Source organism: Muscardinus avellanarius, assembly GCF_963383645.1.
Source record: "Muscardinus avellanarius genome assembly, chromosome: 8".
NCBI lineage: Eukaryota > Metazoa > Chordata > Mammalia > Rodentia > Gliridae > Muscardinus > Muscardinus avellanarius.
In genome coordinates this window covers 83,028,441-83,051,981 of record NC_137794.1, presented here as the reverse complement: position 1 = coordinate 83,051,981, position 23,541 = coordinate 83,028,441, and the positions used below count along the sequence as shown (strand labels likewise).

Sequence of the window (23,541 nt, the reverse complement as noted above, 5' to 3'; positions counted from 1 at the left end):
TCTTCCCTATAATGTTTTCACATTTGGTTCTGAGGGATCTGGGATAGTTGTCAGTTTACAGATGAGAAAATGGGGTTAGCTTGAGGCTAAGTGACTTGTCCGGCATGACAGGGCTATCAAGCTCAGAAATGGGCTACAGACTCAGGAATTCTATGACCCAAGGCATTGCTCCTTCATTTCCCTCTGTAATCATGGTGCTTATAGTGAATCTATTCTAGTTATCCTTCTGCTTTTCTTTCTTCCTTTTTTTTTAACCCTAGTACTGGAGGTTGAACCCAAGGATGTTTTACCACTGAACTACATCCCTAGTCCCCTCTTTTTTATTTTAGTTTGAGATAGATTCTCCTTGAGATGCCCAGGCTGGCCTCAAATTTGCAATCCTCCTGCTTCAGCCACCCAAGTAGCTGGGATTATAGGCAAGTGTCATTGTATCCAGAAATTCTTTTGTTTTTCTATAATTTCCATTAGATCTTAGACAGTATAGTCATCCCTTGGTATCCATGGGTGATAGGTGCTAGGACCCCTGCAGATGCCAAAGTCCACAGATTCCAAGTCCCTTATATGAAATGGTATAGTATTTACATAGGCACATCCTGCTATATGCTTTAAATCATCTCTAGATTAATACAGAATACAATTAAATTGCTTTGTAAATAGCTATTATACTCTATTGTTTTTAGAATAATGAGAAAAGAGTGTGTACATATTAGCACAGATGCAATTTTTTTAAATATTTTCAATTTGAGGTGGGTTGAGTCATAAGATACAGAGCCCACGGATGTGGCAGGCCAGTTTTATTTTCATCACTCTTTACTTCCTATTTTCAGTGTTTTGAATTGATTTGGTTTCTTTAATTCCTCATAGAAGCTCTTTTTGTTTGTTTGAAAACAGCATGCTGTATTTAGATTTAAAATAATCTGATATGCCAACTTGTGGGATTAGAAAAATTAATTTGAAATTGAATGGTTCCCCATGTCCAGATGCTCTTTCCTATTTTGCAACACTCCCTGTCAACTTCAGGGAAAATACAAGCTTTTCCATAAATTAGTGTGGGTCTCCAAGACAGTGCTGAACTGAAGCCAAAAAACCAGGCTTGGATGTATATCCCCAGCACCGACTTCCTTCTGTAATTTGATGGAGGCAAGTTATCTTTTCACTGCCTGTGCATCTCTGGAAGGGGAACAGTATCGTCCTCTCTAGTTAATCGGCAGGGAAGTCATGGAGGTTAATTACATGTGAAGTCATTTAAAAGTTTTTAATTGAGTATATATGAAATCGACCTAAAATTTGATATCACTCCGGCCAGAGTGGATGGCAGTTGTCCAAGTTTCAGATAATGATTCTTTGCACTGCAGTTTGATTACAATAGGAGAGTTTCAGTAAGAATTTTTAACAGCTTAAAGAAATATAAAAGCTCTTACAGTTTGTGATTGAAAAACCATTTATTACTTTTCCCTACTGTCTTAGAGGGAGAATTGGAAGAAGAGTGGCTTAAGGAGGCTGGTTTGTCCAATCTCTTTGGAGAGTCTGCCGACGATCCTCAGGAAAGCATGGTGTTTTTATCCACATTGACCCGGACCCAGGCAGCAGCCGTTCAGAAGCGGGTAGAGACCGTCTCACAGACCTTGAGGAAAAAAAACAAACAGTACCACATTCCTGATGTCAGAGACATATTTGCTCAACAGAGAGAGTCAAAAGAAAAAGTAAGTTTTATTATGAAGGCTAAGAATTAATTGCCTACACTCCCTTGGACTACTCCAGTTTAATTCAAATCTTACAAATTTAATGAGCACCTATTATATACCAGGCACCAAAGCTTCGTGCTGGCAGTGAACAAGAGGGTCTGAATCCCTGCCTTCTAGAATTTATACCAATGGAACAAAAACTAAGATAAAATTCAGTGTTCACATCCTGTGTCAGGAAAGATGGTGTCTTTGGAACGTGAGCTGTACTGCTAATACCACTAGGGGTGACGAGGAAGGCTCCCCAGACAACATGACTGCCAGTGACCGGTAGAAAAGTAAGAGGTTGAAGATTCTTCAGCTATTCATGCTTACAAAAATATGAGTTTTCATATTCTCTCAGGAATGGATAGAGGTAAAGCATGAGGGACTAACATCACCGAATTACAAAGTAGGTTCCCTGAGATAGGAAAGAATGTCCCCTTTGTGTCTAGAACTTAGCATCATACCTAACACACAGAAGATTTTTTCTGTGTGTGGGTCTGGGTTGGAACCTAGAGGAATTCGACATCCAAGATACACCCACTGCCTTATTTTTTATACTTTATTTTGAAACAGGATCTCACTGAGTTGCAGAGGGCCTCACTAAGTAGCTGAGGCTGTCCGCGAACCGTGATCCTCCAGTCTCAGCCTCCCGAATGCTGGGATTACAAGCGTGCACCACCAGGCCCGGTCACATAGAAGATTTGAGTAAATATTTGTCAAGATGATTGAATTAGTAATGGAAGATACTGAAGTCTGGTAGAGTTTTGGGGACTGATAAATAGCCCTCAGAGAAAAGATGGGTTCAGTGGTGTACACCAATAATTCAAGTATTTGGGAAGCTAAGTCGGAGGATGACAGATCAGCATGTGGTAACTTCGCAAGATCTGTTCTAAAACAAAATTAAAGTAGGACTGGGGGTTTAGCTCAAAAGTGGAACACCCTGGGCTCAATCTCCAGGACCAGAAAAAGAGGAAGAAAGAAAAAGAGATATAAATGAAAATATACAATATATATAGTAAATGTACCAGACCTTTGAGGACCAGAGAAGTGTTAACAAAATAGCCAACTGGTAGATTATTTATTATTTGTCTCTGATGTAAGTTACCATTCTTTTTTTCATCAAGATGATATTCTTAGCCAGGTGTGGTGACGCATACTTGTAATCCCAGCATTTGTGGGTTTGAGATAGGAGGATGGTGGTTTGAGGACAGCCTCAGGTACTACTTAGTGAGGCCCTTTGTAACTCACTGAGACCCTTTTTCAAAATAAAGAATAAAAAAGGTGTCACTCAGAGGTAGAATGTTCCTGGGTTCCATCTCTAGTACTGGGGGGGGGGGGGGAGGTATTTTTACCAAAAAAGAAAGTCAGTTGAAATACATGGTGTCCTTAGAGTCATAGTGGATTTAAATTCTGACCATAATAGCTCTGGTCTAGAAGACCCAGTTGAAGTAGTTGGCAAAGGAACAAAAGGGATTCTTGAATAATGATTATAACGATAGCAGTAACAAAAGCAATCACTGCTACCACTACAGAAGGCTGACAGTACTAATTGCATCACCTACTCTATCTCATTCAATCCCTGCAGCTGTTTGATGAGTGAGGTATCATTTCCTTCTATGGCTGAAGCTCACAGACTAAGTAACTTGCTCAGTGTCCTGTATATACCAAACCCAAATTAGTCTGACTCTAACGTCCATCCTTTTAACCATTCTCTGTCCTGCGAGATTTTCATTTCTGTACATGATTCTGATATCAAGAATTCTGAATATGATCTGAATATGAGATTCTTTTTAAACTATAAATGAAAGGTAGTAATTTATAATTCTTGATAGAAAAATGGAATGGAAGATCTTTAAGTTTTATTTTTTTAATTTTATGGTAAGGCTTTCTTTGTGTTTTTATTTTTTATTTATTTTTTATTTTTATTTTTCAGTGGTACTGTGGTTCCTGGAAGCCCTTCTACCTCCGGGATACACTCCCAGACCTATTTTTTAAAATATTTTTTTATGTGGAAACAGGGTCTCTTAAGCCAGCCCGGCTGGCTTCGAACCTGCGCGATCCTCCTGTCTCCGCCTCCCAAGCATGGGGATTACAAGCGTGCGCTATCACGCCCGGCTGTTTGTGTTTTTAAATTTCATGTGAATAATTTTTGGTGTTATAGACATTTCATTCTTCCAAGAAATCCTTTTTAGCTGCAGATTGCTATTCTATTTGCATGACCAATTGTGGGTCATTTGGGGGAATTCTGGGGTCACCAGGCACTTGAGTTAGTTAAGTACGTATCAGTCAGTGGTTATTTGGGACATCCACAAGTGATGAAGGACTGAACTAGGTTTGTAGATATAGAAAAATGAATGGTAAGGAAATACAGCATTTCATTTCTGATTAAAGAATACTCCTTAAGGGAGCTAAGAGCAAATAAAAAATGGGGAGAGATAAGAGAGCTGAGCCTAAGCAAGTTCCTATATTCTCTGGGATTTCTGCCGGTTTCCAAAAGAATGTTACTACTTGGTTTTAGAAGCATCATTTTCCAGCAAATTCCTGGTAATACCTACACCACATAGTTTTGAGTCCACGGCAGTTGTTAGATGGTATCATTTGATGAACTCATCAAAAGAGAAAGAGTACAAGCAAATTAGAATAATGCATACCCGCTGGACACCACATGCCTTTAACTGAAACAACATTACCCACTAGAAATGAGCTGTACATCCATCTCCTGCCCCTCAAGTGCACGTGGTCCAGCCATCTTCACTTGTGGTCCTGCTCTCCAGTAAGTGCACATTCAGCTCTTCCATTTGAAATGCTTTTTCATGAAGCCCTTGCTGACACCAGGAAATATAATATAGAACTGAATACAATCGGCACTGCCATTTTCAATCGTTAAGGAAAACAATTCTAACCACATGCTCCAAAATATATGTTCATATGTAAGACTAGAATCTCTTGTATTCCCTGTGTCATGGAGAGACAGACCTCAGCTGGCTTGTGAGCAGAGGGAAGGAGAATATTGCTGCTCTCTGCTGTAGTCAAATAATACAATGCCATGCACCCAGGTACCACTTCTATGATGTGCGAGTGACTGTCCCCAGTCTTTTTCAGGCTGCAGATGGAGAGGGGCCCTTTGTGGCTCACAGCTTGAGGTGAAACCTTTGGTGAGGGGACATCAAAGACCATATTTTGTCTATAGAGATGAAACCCAAGAGAATGATTATTTAAAAGATTAATTCATAGAAACAGTCTCCTTTATATGGTTGATCCAGACTCCCCTTCCTCATACCTGAGATACTTTCAAAGCCTTACCTGGGTAAGAATAAATTCTGTGTGACTATACTGACTGTTGAGTGGAACCACCTACTTTTCTATGTCCATTGACCCTTGGAGGGTTACACCCTGCAGGTGCCACTGCTCCAATCTCTTGCAAAAAGAGTTTCTTTGGAACACTTTAACAGTGCTGGTGAAATTGTAGTTGCTATAGAGATCAATATGGAGGTTTCTTAAATGACTGGGATGGAAAGATCATATGACCCAGCTATACCACTCTTTAGTACTTTTCCAAAAGAGTCAGAAGACTATAGTGATACATGTATATCTATATAGCAGCACAGTTCACAATATCCAATTGTGGAACCAACCTAGATGTCTGTGAAAAGATCAGTGGATAAAGAAAATTCAGTAAACGCACACAACAGAATTTTACTCAGTCATAAAGAAGAACCAAATGATGCCATTTTCAGGAAAATAGGTGGAATGAGAGAACATCATGCTAAATAAGATCAGCAAAACTTAGGAAGTCAAGGGCAGAATATTTTCTCTCATAGATAGAAGCTAGAGAGAAAAAAGGAAAGGAAAGAGAGGAGGAGAAATACCAGAAGATTAGTGGAAGGGGACCAGGGAAGGTAGGAAGGCATGACAAGGGCGAGTATGGGGAAGGAAAGAGACCAAATCTGTTATGTGCAAATATGGATGTATTCCTATGAATCTCACTATCATGTAAAATTACAATGCACCAGTAAGTTTTCTTTTACTTTTTTTTAAGGTTTTTATTTGGGGGTGGGGGCTGGGCATGGTGGCACATGTCTATAATCCCAGTACTTCAGAGGTTGAGACAGAGGATGGCAGTTTCAGAGCTGGCCTCATCAATTTAACAAGGCTCTCAGCAATGTATGAAACCCTGTTTCCAAATTTAAAAATAAAATAAAATAGGGCTGGGGTGTAACTCAGAGGCAGAATTCCCCAGGGTTCAACCCCCAGGATCACATTAACAAACAAACAAATAACTAACCAAGTTTCCTTTGAACATTTTTGTTCTTATTGTTGAGCTGGTAATTTAGTTTGAATTTAATCTCACATTTGTAACTTCCTTAAAAAAAGGATTTCTGTTTTAGTTCGAAAATGTCAACTTATAGTTTTGCTTTATAAAGCATTATTGAGATACAATACACATATCACACAGTTTGCCCAATTCAACCACACAACTGAATGATTTTTAGAATATTCGTAGACTTCCCACTAACACCAAAATCATTTGTAGCACATTTTCATCATCCCTAAAAGAAAACCCATACCCATTAGCCATTCTCTGTATTCTCCTTCCATACTCTTAGCCAACCACTAATCTACTTTCTGTTTCTGAGATTTGCTTACTGTGGACATTCTTATAAAAGGAATCATAAATATGTGACCCTTTGTGTCTGGTTCCTTTGGCTTAGCACAATGTTTTCAAGGTTAATCTGTGTTAAAACATACATCAGTATTTCATTTCTTTTCATATTGCCAAATAATATTCTTTTGTGTGGGTAAACTGCATTTTGTTTATTCACTCATCACTTGATGGATGTTATTAACTTTTTAACATGTTTGCCTCTCCCTCCAGCTAGTGATTTTTTAAATTGTTCATTCTAGTTATACATCTTAATGGGATACAAGATGGTAGAGGCATACATATACACATCACTCATTTAGCCCTTCCCCAATTCCCACTCCATTCCCTCCCCCTTCCCTCTTTCTCATGTTTGGCTTAGTGATTGATTGGCTTTGACATGGTTGTCAATGTACATCATGTACATTAAGGAATGTGGAAGGGACACTTGCCGCTTTTCACATTCCCCGTACTGCTTAGTACTGTATCTTAAAGTTGTGGACAGTCACGTGTGTGTTGGGTAAGAGATTGTTGATAATAACTATAGTGCTTTCCCCCCCCACGGTGAAAGTTATAAGTCTGAGTACATTTCTTGTACACTAAAGGTTAGTAACGGAATTATTTACAATACCTTTTTCCCTGGTTGTGAGTTGGAGATGACTAAATGGCTTGTTTTCTATGTTTAGGCTCCAGATGGCACTGAATTACAGGCAGTCAGAACAAATGAAAACAAATCCCAAGGAAAAGATGGTATGTTGGACCTGTTCTTTTGGTTTTCCCCTCTTTAATTAGTATAATTAACAGTTAAACCTTTTAAAATATTCACCTTCAATTATAGAAAGTAAATTTTTATTAAAATACGAATGTAAGGTCCCAGGTAGATAATTACATGAAGCTGAGTGTTTAGTTGGCCATTGGTTTTTTTTTATGCAACATCCATACACTTCCCTGAATGCTTATCATTTGCTAGCTGTACAATGCAAAGATGTTTGCCTTACTGGATACACTCAATGACTTTCTTAATCCATTTTACAGATGAGAGATGGGAAATCATTTTCTGAAACCTGTGCGCCTAGAAAGTAGAACCAGTGAATTTGAAACCTTATTCTCAAATTACAAGCTTTATGTTGATAAATGGAATAATTTTCAAAAGTTTTAGAGGAGCTTGAAAATATTAAATTTTTTTGGTGGGTGTGGTGGTACACATCTATAATCCTGATGCTTGAGTGGCTGAAAAAGGAGAATCACAAGTTTGAGACCAGCCTCAGCAACTTAGACTTTGTTTCAAAATAAAAATAAAAAGGGCTGGTGGTATAGCTTTGAGATCCAATCCCCACTAGCAAAAAAAAAAAAAAAAGTTTTTGTTGGTTGATTATAATACCCTTTCATAATTTTCCTCTCTGAGAATTATTTTTAGAAATAAATTAAGAATTCAAGGCATGGAAGAAAGTAAATATTAAGGTTATATTAACCAGGAGTAATGTATAGCTATTTCATTTGCTTACAAAAAGGAGAGATATTCTAAATTAAGGTCATAGATTTAAGTTAAAATTTTGGTCCTTAATTGTTTAGCAAACTATAACAAAGGGGAATCGTGTTTATGTTCTTATAGCATCTGGGGAACTAATGCCATTAATAGTGTTGCATGTGGTTTGGAAGTGTGGGGATCAAGCTAAATTTGAGGACTGTAAAATGATCTCAACTTTCCTATAAAAATCATGCATTAGGTTAGATATGGTGGCACCAACCCGTAATTCCAGCTACTCGAAAGGCTGAGGCGGTAGGATCATAAGTTCAATGTCAGCCTGGGCAACTTAGGAAGAAAAAAAAAGGAAGAGGTAAAAAGAAACAACAATAACAATAAAAATACAGGATTTAAGACAGTGGTAGAGAACTCCTGGGTTTAATCCCAAGCACCAGAAAAAAGTATATGCCTAGATTAAATAAATAAATAAATATATATATATATGTGTGTATATGTGTATATATGTGTATATATGTGTATATATATGTATATATGTGTATATATGTACATATATGTATATATATGTATATGTATATATATGCATGTATATATGTGTTTGTGTATATATATATATTTTTTTTTTGTGTGTGTGTGTGGTACTGGGGTTCCTGGAAACCCTTTTACCTCTAGCCTACACTCCCAGACCTATTTTTTATATTTTTATTTGGAAACAGGGTCTCTTCGCAGTCCTCGTGTCTCTGCCTCCCAAGCATGGGGATTACAAGCGTGTGCCACCACGCCTGGTGTTAAATAGTACATTTTAGAGTTTTAGCATCTACACCTTTATTTTCTTTTCTATAATTTTCTCCAAATTTCTGTCCTGAATCAAAACACACACACACACACACACACACACACACACACACACACACATGCACATGTACCAGTGTGTGCATGTCTATATACACACATACACATATATATGTAGATCTATGAAAGCAATTACTTTTTCCTCATATTCTGTGGTGGCGTGTAGCTACACATGGGACATCAGAGTGAATTACTGAGTGTTACCTCAAATCTGTGTACCAGCAAACGCAGTAGTGGCAAGTGTGCTGGCATAGCCAGCCCTGGCCTTCAGGAGAGCTTGGTCCTCAAAAGAGACACACAAGCCTTTTGTGCCAGCTTCAATATGCTGTGGGCTTTGGGGAAGAGCGACTAGCAGCTGCTAACTTAGACACTGAGGAAAACATGCTCCTTGCTCATGGTTTCCTCCCTTGCCAGAGATTATAATGTAGGCTATATCCACAAAAGTTCTGGAAGACAAGTTTATTATACAAGCACTTTCTGGCCTAGATTGCAGCAGGCAGAGGAACGCTGCCTGATTTACATCTGCTTTTGCTGGAAGCCTTAGCAGTGGGCACTGGGCCTCTGATCAGAATAACAGGAGGCCGTGTGTATCACCATCCAAGTTGCTGAGCAGTGAACTCCTGCACCTGCCCTGGGCTTTGCAGGCTCCTGGCTAGCCAGGGAACTAACAGTGTTGTATAAACAGTGGCGAGGTCAGAATGGAATGCCTGGAAATGCTGCCCAGCATTACCAAGTGGGTCTGTTTCTGATTAAAATGCCAAGGCCTGAATGACATAGTCTCTTAAATGTTTCTCCCACACTTGGGTTTTTAATTATGTTCAATACTAATTCCAAGTTAAAATGTTAGAAAATTTGAATATCGCAAGGGATATCATATTTCAAATTAATCTACCACTAAGTATTCACCTAAATTATTTTTTATTATTATTATTATTATTATTATTATTATTATTATTATTATTTTGGTACAAGGAATTGAGCCCCGGAGTATTCTATCTCTGAGCTATATACCAGCCCTTTTTATTTTTGAAACAGGATCTTGCTAGGTTCTGAGGCTCATGCTACGTTGCTGAGAAGGAACTCAAACCTTCAAGTACTGGGGTTGTAGGCATGTGCCAACACACTTAGCTCACCTAAATTTTACATCAAAGCCATACAATTCTATGAAAGGTGTAATGTTTATAAATATTAGTGATGCCCAAATAGTTTTAAAATTGTCATACTGTTATATACTTCTAATTTTCCTTTGTATTTCCATGGAAGAAGAAAAACATCTTTGTAAAAGCTAAAGATAAAGCTGGGTGTGGTGGCGCATGCTTGTAATCTCAGCATTTTGGGAGGCTGAGACTAGAGGATGATGGTTCACGGACAACCTCAGCTACTTAGTGAGGCCCTCCAGAACTTAGTGAGACCCTGTTTCAAAATAAAGAATAAAAAATAGGGCAGGGGGTGTAGCTCGGAGGTCGAATGCCCCTGGGTTCCATCCCCGTACCCATACACACACAAAAAAGATATTTTTGGTTTCTTGGACAGTTCAAAAATTTGGGGGAGATTTACAAATATCTGTGACGTAGTGCTATTGGCCACATTAAAACCAAGGAGAAATCTATTATAAAAATTATATTATTTACATTTGAGGTTTTAGAGCTAAAGGGTTTACTCCAATATTCTAAGTTTCGTCTTTCAGAATAGATGATTGATTCATCACTTTTCTTAGCTGATTAACCATTTCCTGTGTCTCTTACATGCCCTTGTAATTTTCTCTAATATATGTCTTAACTCAATTTGAACTGAGTCTTCTTTATGCTGTATTTTATATTTGTGCTTATTTGTGGAGGAAATTCATAGGCTTTAAATGGGTTCTAATTTAATTATAATTACCTAGTTTGAATTCGACAGAGTCCATTTGTTTGGGGTGAAGGGGCAAGATTATTATAACTCTGACATGGAGGTATTGAGGAGAGCAGTTCTAAAATTTTTGTCCCTAATATTCAGCTGCTGCAGAGTAGCTTCTAATTTAAGAGAGTGGCTAATTATTTTTCTCTTAGAAGAGTTTCCTAGGAAACCAATATATGTGTTCACAGTAAAACATAAAATAGTACAAACCAATGGGAAAATGGAATTGGGCTTTGACATTTATGTTACTATTTTTAAAAACTAATTATATAAAAATTTATAGATATTCAGATTTTAAAAATGCTGTCATTGGCTATTGACAAACATAAATGTACCCTAGATGGTGGCTCCTGAAACACATTATTTCAAGGAGCTTTAAGTTTATTCATAGTTTTGGAATTGACATAGGTCAATGCTTATTTTCATCACTGTGAGAGGCCTCCAGTACCAATTGGGACAGTGCAAACTGAAAATGCAGGACCTTTGTCCAGATTTCAAGATGGCAGCAACAGCTCAGTAAAATATGGGTGGGTGCACTTATGAGCCCGGAGTCCCATGTGACTGCATAGGTTATATGCCACAAAGCCCTCCCTGCTTAGTTAATGGGAGTGAATAAGACTAGATTTATATTTACCTCTTAATTTTATTTTGATTAAAACAAACCTATTTCCAGGTGTGGCGGCACATGCTTATAATCCCAATACTTGAAAGGCTGAGTGAGACCCTGTTTCAAAAATAGAAAAGTACAGCTAGTTTGTACCTCAGAAGTAGAATGCCCCTGGGCTCAACCCGCAGTAACACACACACACACAAAAACAAAACAAAACAAAAACATAATAGGCCATCTGCAACTCAGTGAGTCCCTGTTTCAAAATAAAGATTAAAATAGGGCTGGGGTAGAACTCGAGGTAGAATGTCCCCGAGTTCAATCCTCAGTACCACAAAACAAAAACAAAAACAAAAAACAGGATTATTTTTATGTTTTTAAGTTAACTGATTGGCTGGGCATGGTGGTACATGCTAGTTGGTAATCCAGTATTTAGGAGGCTGAGACAGGAGAATTGCAGGTTTGCAGCCAGCCTCAGCAAAGTAGTAAGATTCTCAGCAACCTAGCAAGACCCTTTTTCAAAGCAAAAATTCATAAAGGGCTGGTAGGGTAGATTGGTTGAATGACCTTGGGTTTAAGTCCCAGTAAAAAGTACACGTGATTGCAAGCATGACATAAACAGTACTTTTCATAATATAGGCATTTATATATTACATGCATTTATTAGTTTTAAATTAACTTTACCTTCCATCTCTTTGTAGTGTCACTTTGAGTATGTGTATGTAAGCCCATAAATGAAATATATGAGTTTATTTTTTAATTCAGTTTCCTGCCATGATCAAAAGTCTACAATATGAAAATATCAGTATTGCAAGTCATTGATGTCACGGTTTTTCTAATGTACAATGCATTAAAACCCAAAATTTACCAAATAGTCAAATTAAAAAAATATTTTCTTCAAAGTTTAAAGCTGGTATGTTCAAGACGATTTTTAATGTAAATTTTTTTATGGGAGGATAAACAGCAAACAAAAAGAAAGTTAAATGTGCTAAGTGTACTACACTGTATATCCTTGAAATGCTGATGTAAATATCTGAAATGTATTTGACTAGGTTTTATAGCTGTAGGAACATTTATGTTTTTTTTTTTTTTTTTTTTTTTAAGTAGAATCAGGTGCAAAACCTGTTTGTTCCTGTACCAGGAACTTCTAGACCTGACCGTCATAGTGATGAGTCTTTGGCCTTAACCCTTGTTTTGGAATTTTTTACTATGATAAGTATGTAGCATTCCAGAAAGAAAATGCAGGGTGTGGAACAAGTTTATTTCAGGAATCTTCCACCGTGAGGAAATTAATGGTGTGTCACTAGTTCTAAAAGAGATTATAACTAATCTCATCTCTCCTACCTGTTTTGCTCTTAATTTCTCAATGTAGAATAAAATAATTGAACCTGTTAAATTTTGTGAGAATAGCTGGGCATGGTGGTGCTTGCCTGTAATCCCAATATTTGGGAAACTAAGACTAAGAGTATTAGAGGTTCTAGGCCAGCCTCAGCAATTTAACAAGACTGTCAGCAATTTATGGAGACTCTGTCTCAAAGTAAAAAGTAAAATTGGGCTGGGGGTAGAGCTCAGAAGTAGAATATCTCTGAGTTCAATCCCCACTCCCAACAACAACAACAACAAAAAATTTTGTCAGGTTTTTCATCAAGAGTTGATATCTTGAAATAGCATTTTAAATTTGGACTCAGTTTTAAAGCTATTATCTCAAAGAAAGATTCCACAATTGAATCAGGGATTTGTAGTCGCTACCATCTTCTGGCTTCTTTTCCAATGTACCTTTTGGGAGATTCTTTGAGTATACATATTTTTGAAAGCCTCAGCCCTTTTTGTTTTTATTTTGAAATGGGATCTTGCTAAGTTGCTTAGGCTGGCCTCAAACCTGCTAGTCTCTTTCTCAGCCTCCCAAGTATGAGGATTATAGGCATATGTCACCCTCTTTGGCTGAGTATATTTTTCTCTATGAAAATAATGGTTAATAATTGCCTGCAGAAAATAGTGCTGTTCTCAAAGGTTTTTGTGTAGCTGATGCATTAAAGGTAAAAGAAGAAGAAATAAAAGCAAATGAAGAAGAATATGAATTTGAGTCTTTTCTCCCCAGCCCAGGCATCTGGAGATAAGGAGTTGATCCCACTGGTGCCAGAGGACTCACCTGCCTCTGAAACAGACATCAACCTGGAAGTGTCATTTGCTGAGCAAGCAGTCAATCACAAAGACAGCTTCAAGGATAAGACTCAGAAGAGCCACAGCAACCATGCCTCATTACCTGTACGTAGCAAATGTTCAGACATCATTAATAGAACCTGTCTTTTCATCAGACTTCTGATTTGAAAATTTCAGACCTGCAAAAGGTCAAAAACATAACACTGCAAGTACCCTGTGTCCTTGTAGATTTATGCAACAATTAGCAATACAGTATTTCCTTTTTCTTTCTACATCTGTCTGTATATATGCTGTTTTATTTGATGTACACTTGCTTTTTGAGATGATCAGAGACATACACGCCAAAACCAAGTTATAATATATAAGAAATGAACACTTCAGAGACAGTCGTGTTAATATTTCCCCACTTGTTTCCACGGTTGTTCTTTATGGCTTGTCTTTTCTCTAGACCCATTTAGAATCTGAACAAGGGACATAAGTTGCATTGACTGTTCCTCCTGGTTTCCTTGAATTGGGATTTCTCCCCTGCTTTTCTTGTTCTTCAATATGTTTGAAGAGTTCAGAGCAGCTTTCTGATTCTGTTGGACTGTTTCCTCATGTCTGGATACAAGTTAAACATTCTTGGCCATTTTGCTACACATGTGATGTTTAAACAGAGGAGGTACATGGTCACTATTGGTGATGGAAGTTTGGTCACCAACTTGACACAGGAAATATTCATCAGATCTTCTCATTATGAAGATACCTTTATTATATGCAATCAGTTCTACTTTGTGCTTCTACGTTGAGACTGGGTGCATATCCTGTTGGACCATAACAGCCTATTGCCCAGTGGCTTCACCATCAGTTTGTATCTTGCCTGAAACAATATCTAAGCTGGTGTGTTAGAAGCAGTGATTTTCTAACTTTGTTAGTCTTTCTGCACTTAATGTAATCTTCTGTAATGACTGGTTCCCCTCTCTTTCCTTTGTTTTTTTTTTTGTTTGTTTGTTTGTTTTTGAGTATCACTACAAAGTAAAGGCCTCTTTTATTAATGCAGTGAATGAAAAAAATTAATTTTCTTTGATGTTCAAATTTGCACAAATTTGGCCAGGGAGAACCCCTTCAAGCTGATTCCTATGTTATTTTTACCATTTACCTTGATCTTTGACTTCTTGATTTTTCTAAGCATAAGGTATCTCAGGCTAATCTTGTCATTTTCTCCCTTCAGATTTGAAGGCAGACATGTCTTCAAGAAGCTTGGGTCCCTTACAGCAGTAAGTTGTATTTAGAATCCCTGCTCTGTGAATGGAGTATTTATTCTCATTGCTGCTAAATGCCATAGATATTTAAAAACTACACATATTTATTCAGAATTTCACATGTGAAATTTTTTTTAAAAGATTATAATGAGCTTCAAGTATTCATAACTTAGCCTTAATGTTCATTAACTCATAGACAATCCTAAACTACCCATATCCCTATCTAGTTCTCTAGTCTGTGTTACTTTAAAACACATCTCTGAATTATATTTTGTTATCAATATTTTTAAAATTTTTTATTGGTACATTGTAGTCATACATCTTAATGGGATACAAGATGGTGGAGACATACATGCACATATCACCCCATTAGCCCTTACCTAATTCCTGCCCCTTATCCTCTCCCTCCCTCCTTCTCATGTTTGGCTTAGTGATTGACATTGATATGTTTGTAAAGTACATCGTGTGCATTAGAGAATTTCCCATTTCCCCCCTCCTATCACCTTAGGTTGCCTTATGCTCATCTGTAGAATCTCCTTCTTCATCTAGCGTTCCTCCTATGACTTAGTTCTCCCTAGCTTTCACATATTAGGGAAAGTATCCGATTTCTTATTTTTTCATGACTGACTAATCTCACTTCGCATAATGTCTTCCAGTTCCATCCATTTCCCTGCAAATGATGTAATTTTGTTTTTCTTTATGTCTGAGTAAAATTCCTTTGTGTACATGTCCCACAGTTTTGTAGTCCATTCATCTGTTGATGGACATCTTGGCGGGTTCCATAGTTTGGCAATGGTGAATTGTGCAGCTATGAACATATATTTATATATATACACACACATACATACATATACATGCATTAGTTTGGTTGTTTGGTTTCTTTACTTTTGGGTAGATACCCAGAAATGGTATTGCTGGATCATATGGTAATATGGATCATATGGTAAGTTGTTCCCATTCTTCTGAGTATCCTCCATGCCGTTGACAAAATGGTTACAGTGGTTTGCAATCCCATCAGCAATTTATTAGAGTTCCCAGTTCTCCACATCCTCGTCAGCATTTGTTGTTGTTTGTGTTTTGAATGATTGTCTTTCTGGTTGAAGTTAGGTGAAATCTCAGGGTAGTTTTTATTTGCATCTCTCTCTTAATGAGTTGAGCATTTTTCATGCATTTATTGGCCATTTGAATTTCTTCCTTCATGAAGTATCTATTTAATTCACTTGCCCAACTGTTGATTGGGTTATTTGTTTTCTTAGTGCTGAGTTTCTTGAGTTCTCTGTATATTCTGGATATTAGTCCTCTATCAAAGGAGTAGTTGGCAAAAATCTTCTCCCATTCTATTGGCTCTCAGTTGAGGTTCTTGATAGTTTCCTTTGCTGTATATAAGCTCTTCAATTTCATGCCATCCCACGTATTGATTCGCCTTTTAGTTTGTTGTGCCTTTGGGATCTTAATGAGAAAGTTTTTATCTGTGCATTTGTGTTGCAATGTTGGACCTATGCCCTCTTCAAGGATCCTCAAAGTCTCTGGTATAATTTGATCCATCTTGAATTGACTCTTGTGCAGGGTGAGAAAGTGGGATTATTTCAATTTTTTTTGCATATGGTTAACATGTTTTGCCAACACCATTTGTTGAACAGGCTATTTTTTTTTCTAGTGTATGTTTTTGGCCCCTTTGTCAGAAATCAATTGGCTTTAAGTATGTGGATTTGTTTCTGAGTCTTCTGTTCCATTGGTCTATGAATTTTTTTTTTTTTGCCAGTCCCATGCTATTCTATGGATTTGTAGTATAGTTTAAAATCAGTTATTATGATTCCTCCTGAAATTTTTTGTTGCTAAGAATTGCTTTGGCTATTCTGGGTTTTTGTTATTCTAAATGAATGTAAGGACTGACTTTTCCATGTCTGTGAGAAATGATTTTGGTAATTTAATGGATATTGTGTTGAATCTGTAGATCACTTTTGGAAGTATGGTCATTTTGATGATACTTATTCTGCCTATCCATGAACATGGAAGATCTTTCCATCTTCTAAGGTCTTCTTTGATTTCTTTTTTCAATGTTTTATAATTTTTTGTAGAGGTCTTTTACCTCTTTGGTTAAGTTTATTCCTAAGTATTTTATTTTCTCTTTTGTGGAAAACCCTGAGTGGATGTGTTTTCTGGATTTCTTTTTCAGTGGATTTATGGTTGGTGTACAGAGAAGCTTCTGGTTTTTTAAGATTGATTTTGGATCCAGACACTTTGCTGAATTTGTTAATAAGTTTTATAAGCCTTTTGGTTGAGTTTGTTGGGTCTTCTTAGTATCATGTCATCTGAAAGTTTTAGTTTTTCTTTTTCTATTTGTACTCTTTTGATTTCCTTTTCTTGCCTTACTGCTCTGGCTAGAGTCTCAAGTACTATATTGAATAGAAGTGGTGATAATGGACATCCTTTTCTTGTTTCTGTTTTTATGGAAAATTCTTGAAGTTTTTCCCCATTTAATATGATGTTGGCTGTGGGCCTATTGTAGATTGCCTTTATGGTGTTGAGGTATGTTCCTTATATTCCAATTCTCTGCAGTGCTTCTAGTATAAATGGATGTTGGATTTCATTAAATGTTTTTTCAGCATCTATGAAATGATCATGTCTTTGGTTCTGTTTATATGATGAATTAGATGGATTGATTTTTATATGTTGATCCAATTTTGCATCCCTGAGATGAACCCTACCTGATCATGGTATATGATTTTCTTGATGTGGTTTTGAATGTGTGTTGGTAGTATTTTGGTTAACAATTTTGCATCCAAGTATCCAACTTAATCAGTGATATAGGCCTGTAGTTTTCCTTCTTTGAGCTGTCTTTATTTGGTTTGGGTATTAATGTGATATTGGCTTCATAGAATGCATTTGGGAGAGTCCTTTTTTTCCCCTCTATTTCACAAAATAGATTGAGGAGTATCGGATTAGCTCTTCTGTAAAGGTTTTATAAAATTCACTAGGGAAACCATCTGGTCCTAAGCTTTTCTTTGATGGTAAGCTCTTTATTGCTGTTTCAATCTCTTTGATAACTATTGGTTGGTTTAAATTTTTATATCTTCTTGACTCAACTTAGGCAGGTTATGTTTATATAGAAAGATGTCAATTTCCTCCAGATTTTCCACTTTTTTGGAATATAGTTTTTTAAAGTAGTTTCTGATAATCCTCTGGATTTCTACACTGTCAGTAGTGATATCTCCTTTTTCATCTTTTAGTAATTTGGGTTGATTCCCTCTTTTTTTGGTTAGGTTGGCTAGTGGTTTATCTATCTTGTTGATTTTTTTCAAGAAACCAGCTTTGGGTCTTGTTAATTTTCTGTATTTTTTTATTCTCTACTTCATTGATTTCTGCTCTGATTTTAGTAATTTTCTGTCTTCTACTGGCTTTGAGGTTAGATTGTTCCTTATCAATATTTATGCTTCTAAAATCAAAGATTTTTTTTTCTTGGTGGTACTGGGGATGGAATCCTTCTACCTCTTGGCTACATTCCCAGACCTATTTTATATTTTTATTTGGAAACAGGGTCTCTTAAGCCAGCGAGGGGCTTCGAACTTGTGCAATCCTTCTGTCTCTGCCTCTCAAGCATGTGCCACCACGCCAGGCAAAATCAAAGATTTTTAAAAAACACATGTTCCTATTACCATCACTATACCTTAGAAAAAATGCTTACCATTCTTAATTTCAAATCCCCAGTAGGTGTTCAAATTTTAATTTCCATCATAGATTTCATGAGTTTTTTTGTACAGTTTATTTTAAGATGAGGATTCAAATAGAGCCTACATATTGCAATTGGCTCCTTCTCTATTTCTCTCTCCCCTTTCCCTGTAATCTATTCCCTGTCTCTTTCCTCTTGTATTTCTATTTGTTCCCCATTTTCCCTTGTTCTTCTTCCTTCCTCTTATTTTCCCTCTCTATAACTCTTTTCCTTCTTTGATTCATCTTCGTCTTTCTCCCTATCTGTCCTTCTGTCTTTCCCTACCTTGAAGTTTATTTTTCAAAGAGACCTAATAAGTTGTAGATAATTTCTTTCTAATTCCATTCCTATGATGTAATTTAACAACTTCTGTTTATTTATAAATTGGTTGCCTTTAGAGGTATCAGTTAAGGCTCAACATTTTTTGTCAGGACTTCTTCAGATATGTGGCCACGTATTCTCTATCAGGAGACTCAAAGTACCTGATTTTTTTTTTTTTTTATGAAATGAGTAGCCAATGATGATCAATACCTGGATCTGTTAGTTTGTTAATCGTTGTAAAATTGTTTCTAATATTCTCTTCTGTTTTTCATTTACTAATTTGGATATTTTAAGAAAAATCTTCTCAAAATGGTCACTTACTTTATTTACCAGTTTTCAAAACTCTGGTTCATTAACATCTTTTACCATTGAAATTTTCTTCCCAGTGACCAGTTAAATGTTTGCATTTGTTTTATAAAACTCATCTTGATTCATGGGTTCATACAAATTTCCTGTGAGTCCAGACAAACTTCCCCAAGCTTCCTCTGGTATATTTTCTGCTCTATACTTGAAATTTTCTATTCCTGTAGGTACCCTTTGTTCCATTGAGTAGAAATATATTTTTGTGCCTATGACCAGAGAGTATTCACTTCTCTGGCTTGGTCATCACTTTTGAGGCCTTTCAGAGAACAGATGTACATCTGTATCTTCCATGACAAGAACTGTGGTTCTTGGGAAATGCCAGGTGATAGATTTAGGAATTCACAAAAACACTCATTTCCTTTACCCTACATTAATGCACAGTATTCTGGGAATAATACTATTATCCGTGTGAATACCAGAAAATGATTTAAACTATTTTTTCTTGTGTGTGTGTATGTGTGTGTATATGTAAGGCACATCCTAGAAAAAGGATTTCATTTAGTAAAATTATGCTTTAGGTTGCTGAAGAAGGTTCTTATCTGTGTGGCGTAACCATCAACTATGTACATGGCAGGCATTTAATTTGCTTGATTTTAATTTTAATATTTAGAGATTGCTCTTTCAAAATATAATTTTGTTTTATAATTGTGTAAAATTTTGTATAGTCCCTAAGTCAAATATAAAAACAGAGCACATTAAAAGTCTAGCTTTTACCAGGAGGGGTGGCATATGTCTGTAACCCCAGATTACAGGTGTGATGCTGAGACAGGAGAATTGTAGATTTAAGACCAACTTTAGCAACTTATTTAGTTTCTCTTACTAAACTCAAACTGCTTTTAATACTATAGTTTATTCTATTCTTAGATAATGGTAGCCCACCATATACACTCTCACAACCTTGATTTTGTTTATTTGACTTAGTATATTCAGTAGTTTGAACCATAGTAGCATATAGAAATATTTCTCATATGCATATATGTGTGTGTGTGTGTGTGTGTGTGTGTGTGTGTGTGTGTGAGTGTGTGTGTGAATGTACATTGTGAGGCTGTATCATAATTTATTCAACAGTTCCCTAATGATGGACATCTGGTTTTCAGGATTTTTATATATTTTATTATTTTTTTCTTTTTATTGGTGCAATGTAGTCATACATCTTAATGGAGTACAAGATAGAGAGGCATACACGCACGCATATATTTTAAAGAATCTGATTTTAATACTTTCTGGAAAAGGTAAAGGCATTTGCAAAATTTGGTGTAAAATGATGATCCACACTCTCAGGCTGTCCTTAGGAGAAGAAGAGCTTTCTAGGTGACAGCCTCCACACAAAATATGGAAGGTTTTGAAGCTGAAGATAGGAGAATCTAAACAAAATATTGTTTACTCTTGAATTGAATTGTTAACTTAAACAATGGGATAAAAGATAATATTCACATGAAAAGTTTTAAAACAAAACTTCCTCTGCCATTTTACTCTGTTTGACAAACTAATTTGTGTTCACTTCCCTTCTTGATTTTTTTCCATATTATGTCCAAATTTTAAAATAACATTTCTATTTTTCTTCTGTTTTTTAGAGGCTAGTTCAGTATCTAAGTTTCCTATTAAATATCTAAGTTTCCTATTAAGTTTTTTTTTTTTTATACCGGAGATGGAACCCAGGGGTATTCTACTTCTGAGCTATACTCCCCAGCCCTGAAGCTGGCACCTAAGCAGATAAAACTTTAACATTCCATTTGTACTTCATGCTCCCCTGCTTCTGTAAATAAGCAAGAGGCTTTATGTAACACAGTGTTCTCTCCTGACCTCATTTCATATTTGCTTCCTTTTTCTTGTAGCAATTGAGCAGTCTTTGTTAATTCTTCATGATCTCTCACAGTGGATTCAGATTTCTCCTCTTAAATTTGGAGATCAGGTTTTATAACCTATAAGGTGCTTCAGTTTGATGATGTAGCTACTACACATTGTACAAACATTCCATCTCAGAAATTATGCTCTGCAAGCATTCATTCATCAAATGACCTCTGTGAGATGGATATTAATTATCCCCACTTTTCAAATGAGGATTCAAATTGGGGAGATGACATGGCATGCTAAGGCTTGATTTGGTGACTGAGGTTTTGAAGCTTTTCTCTTGCTGTCCAAGTTGAAGCTAGAGTGATTTGAGGAGTAAAAATGTCACATTCATCATTACTGATGAAATGTTTTCAGGCCGCCTCCTATCACAAGGCCTGCAGGGATACAGTCGAGAGAGTTACCTAGCTAGTTTGTGACATGCAAGGAACCAATGGCTGTTTTTGGAAAAATTGTATTTCATTGTTTTCTTTAACCATGTTGTCCAAAAGGTAAAGAGCTTAAAAATTTTTGCTAAAATTCCACTATCTTCTTTTAGCTAAGGAACTGAACCATTTCATCCATTAACTAAACAAAACAAAAAAGACAGGAAACCTCATAAATATTTAAAGCAGCTGACATGAATTAAACATTGGGAGAAAGAACTAACTCCATTAAGTACAATGTTTAAATAAATAAATAAGCTCATGACATACATTGCTTGGTAAATCAAATGTTTGAACTAATAATATTGTGGGTTTCTCTAAACATTTACCTTGAATAATGCTTCAAATAATTATATAATATGTGATTTGGCTTATTAGACCCCCGAATAATTGACTCTCTGAAACGTTTAGTACTTTTTTGGGGGAAGAGTGTAAATGGTTTGTAAAAGTAGTTGCTTAACCCCTTCAGACAACAAAGCCATTAGCAGAAATATAGGGTCACACATGAAAAAAATGTGACAAGTTTTATGTGATTTCTGTAAAGTAAAGTTCAGCAAAAACCACAGAAAATCAGTAGAACACCAAGAACCTCAATAGGTGGCCTTCCTTGGGTGTGATTACGGGCTTTGCTCTCTAGGGCATGTGTCTTCATCAGTAGACCATGATGGAGTGCTGGCATTGTGCCAGGCTTGTGGTACAATAGGGTTACAGAGTGATTAAGACGCAACTCCCCTCCTTCAGGGACTCCCAACACTACACCAACACCTCTCAACCTACATGTCCCCTGCCTGCTGCTCTGTGCCTGCCACGTGGGTGGAATAGAATACAATGGTTACTGAATTTGCATCCTTATTTCACTGGCAAGGTGGCCGTGTTTAACTCTTTCTACTGGGCCTCAATTTCCCTACTTACAATATGCCATAGTAATTCTTTTCTTTGCCATAACAAACTTATTTTTAGTTAACACTAATATTTGTACTTACTTATGGGGTACAGGATTATAATTTATTACATGTATATAATATGTTGTTAGATAAAGACCAGTAGTATTACCATCTTCTCAAATGTTATTTCCATGTGTTGGGAACTTTCACATTCTTCTCTGGTTATTTTAAATGGTGTAATTTTTGTAGACTGTAATTATATTGTGCTATCTTGCTATATAACATTACTGGGACTTTTGAAAAACATTTGTCAAATACAGATGCTATTGTTAATTTTTATTACCTTGCCATGATATTTAGGAGAAAATAGAAATTTTTAAAAGTTCTGCAAAAAAAAAAAAAAATAGAGTGATAATATTTAAACTCTTAGAGTGCTTATACAGTGTTTGATCCTCAGGGCAACCTTATAAGGTAGCATCTGGTCCCATTTTATAGATGAAGAGGCCGAGGTACAGAAGTTGATATTATTTGCCAAAAGCCACTTAGCTTAGTCGGCAATGGAGACAGGATTTGTTACTTGTGTTCTAGCGCTGCCTTCTCAATCCCTGTGCCCCACACCATGAAGGCTCTGTGCATCAATGCTAGAAACCCATTTATGCTCCCTCTCCCTTGAGGTCCATTGGTATTTTGCTTAATGTTCTCCTAGGAAAAAAAAAAGGACTATCCAAAGTTAAAGATACTTTTTCTCTTTTTATGGACTTGAACCCTTTCTCTTGGAGTTGAGATTGCTTAAAAGGAATTGGGTGTAGATTTTAAGGAATTGCTCTGGGACAGTGATCCACCAACAATGTGGCCTCACAGCTCCACTATGCTCTTAAAAATTACTAACTCTAAACCAGGCATGGTGGCATACATCTGTAATCCCAGTACTCGGGAGGCTGAGATAGAAGGATTACAGGTTCAAGAATAGCCTCAGCAAGAAGCAAGGCCGAGACCCTGTTTCAAAATAAAAGTAGGGGTGGGAGTATAGCTTGGAGATAGAATGCCACTGAGGTTAATCCCCAGTAAAACACACACACACACACACACACACACATATATAAATAAATTATATACATATATACACACACACACACACACACACACACACACACACACACACACATATGAGTATTAAAAACCTTTTGCTGGGCATGGTGGCACATGCCTATAATATCGCTACTTGAGAGGCTGAGATGGGAGGATTGCAGGCTCACTGCCACCCTCAACCCTCCACCCTCCACAAATTAGACCCTGTTTCAAAATAAAAAAAAAAAAAACAGGGCCGGGTGTGGTGGTACATGGTTATAATCCCCGTTCTTGGGAGGCGGAGACAATAGG

The 23,541-nt window shown here is 36.7% G+C and overlaps 1 protein-coding gene across 1 annotated transcript in view; it reads left to right on the top strand.

Annotated features, from left to right (window-relative positions):
- ARHGAP18 (Rho GTPase activating protein 18) overlaps positions 1 to 23,541 on the top strand; it is a gene marked incomplete at its 3' end in the record, with an annotated part of 147,903 nt that overhangs the window by 77,184 nt on the left and 47,178 nt on the right. Inside the window, exons 3-5 of the mRNA XM_080700033.1 lie at positions 1,468 to 1,703; positions 7,056 to 7,119; positions 13,306 to 13,472. Coding sequence (XP_080556159.1) covers positions 1,468 to 1,703; positions 7,056 to 7,119; positions 13,306 to 13,472 — 467 coding nt within the window. The remainder of the gene's footprint in view (positions 1 to 1,467; positions 1,704 to 7,055; positions 7,120 to 13,305; positions 13,473 to 23,541) is intronic.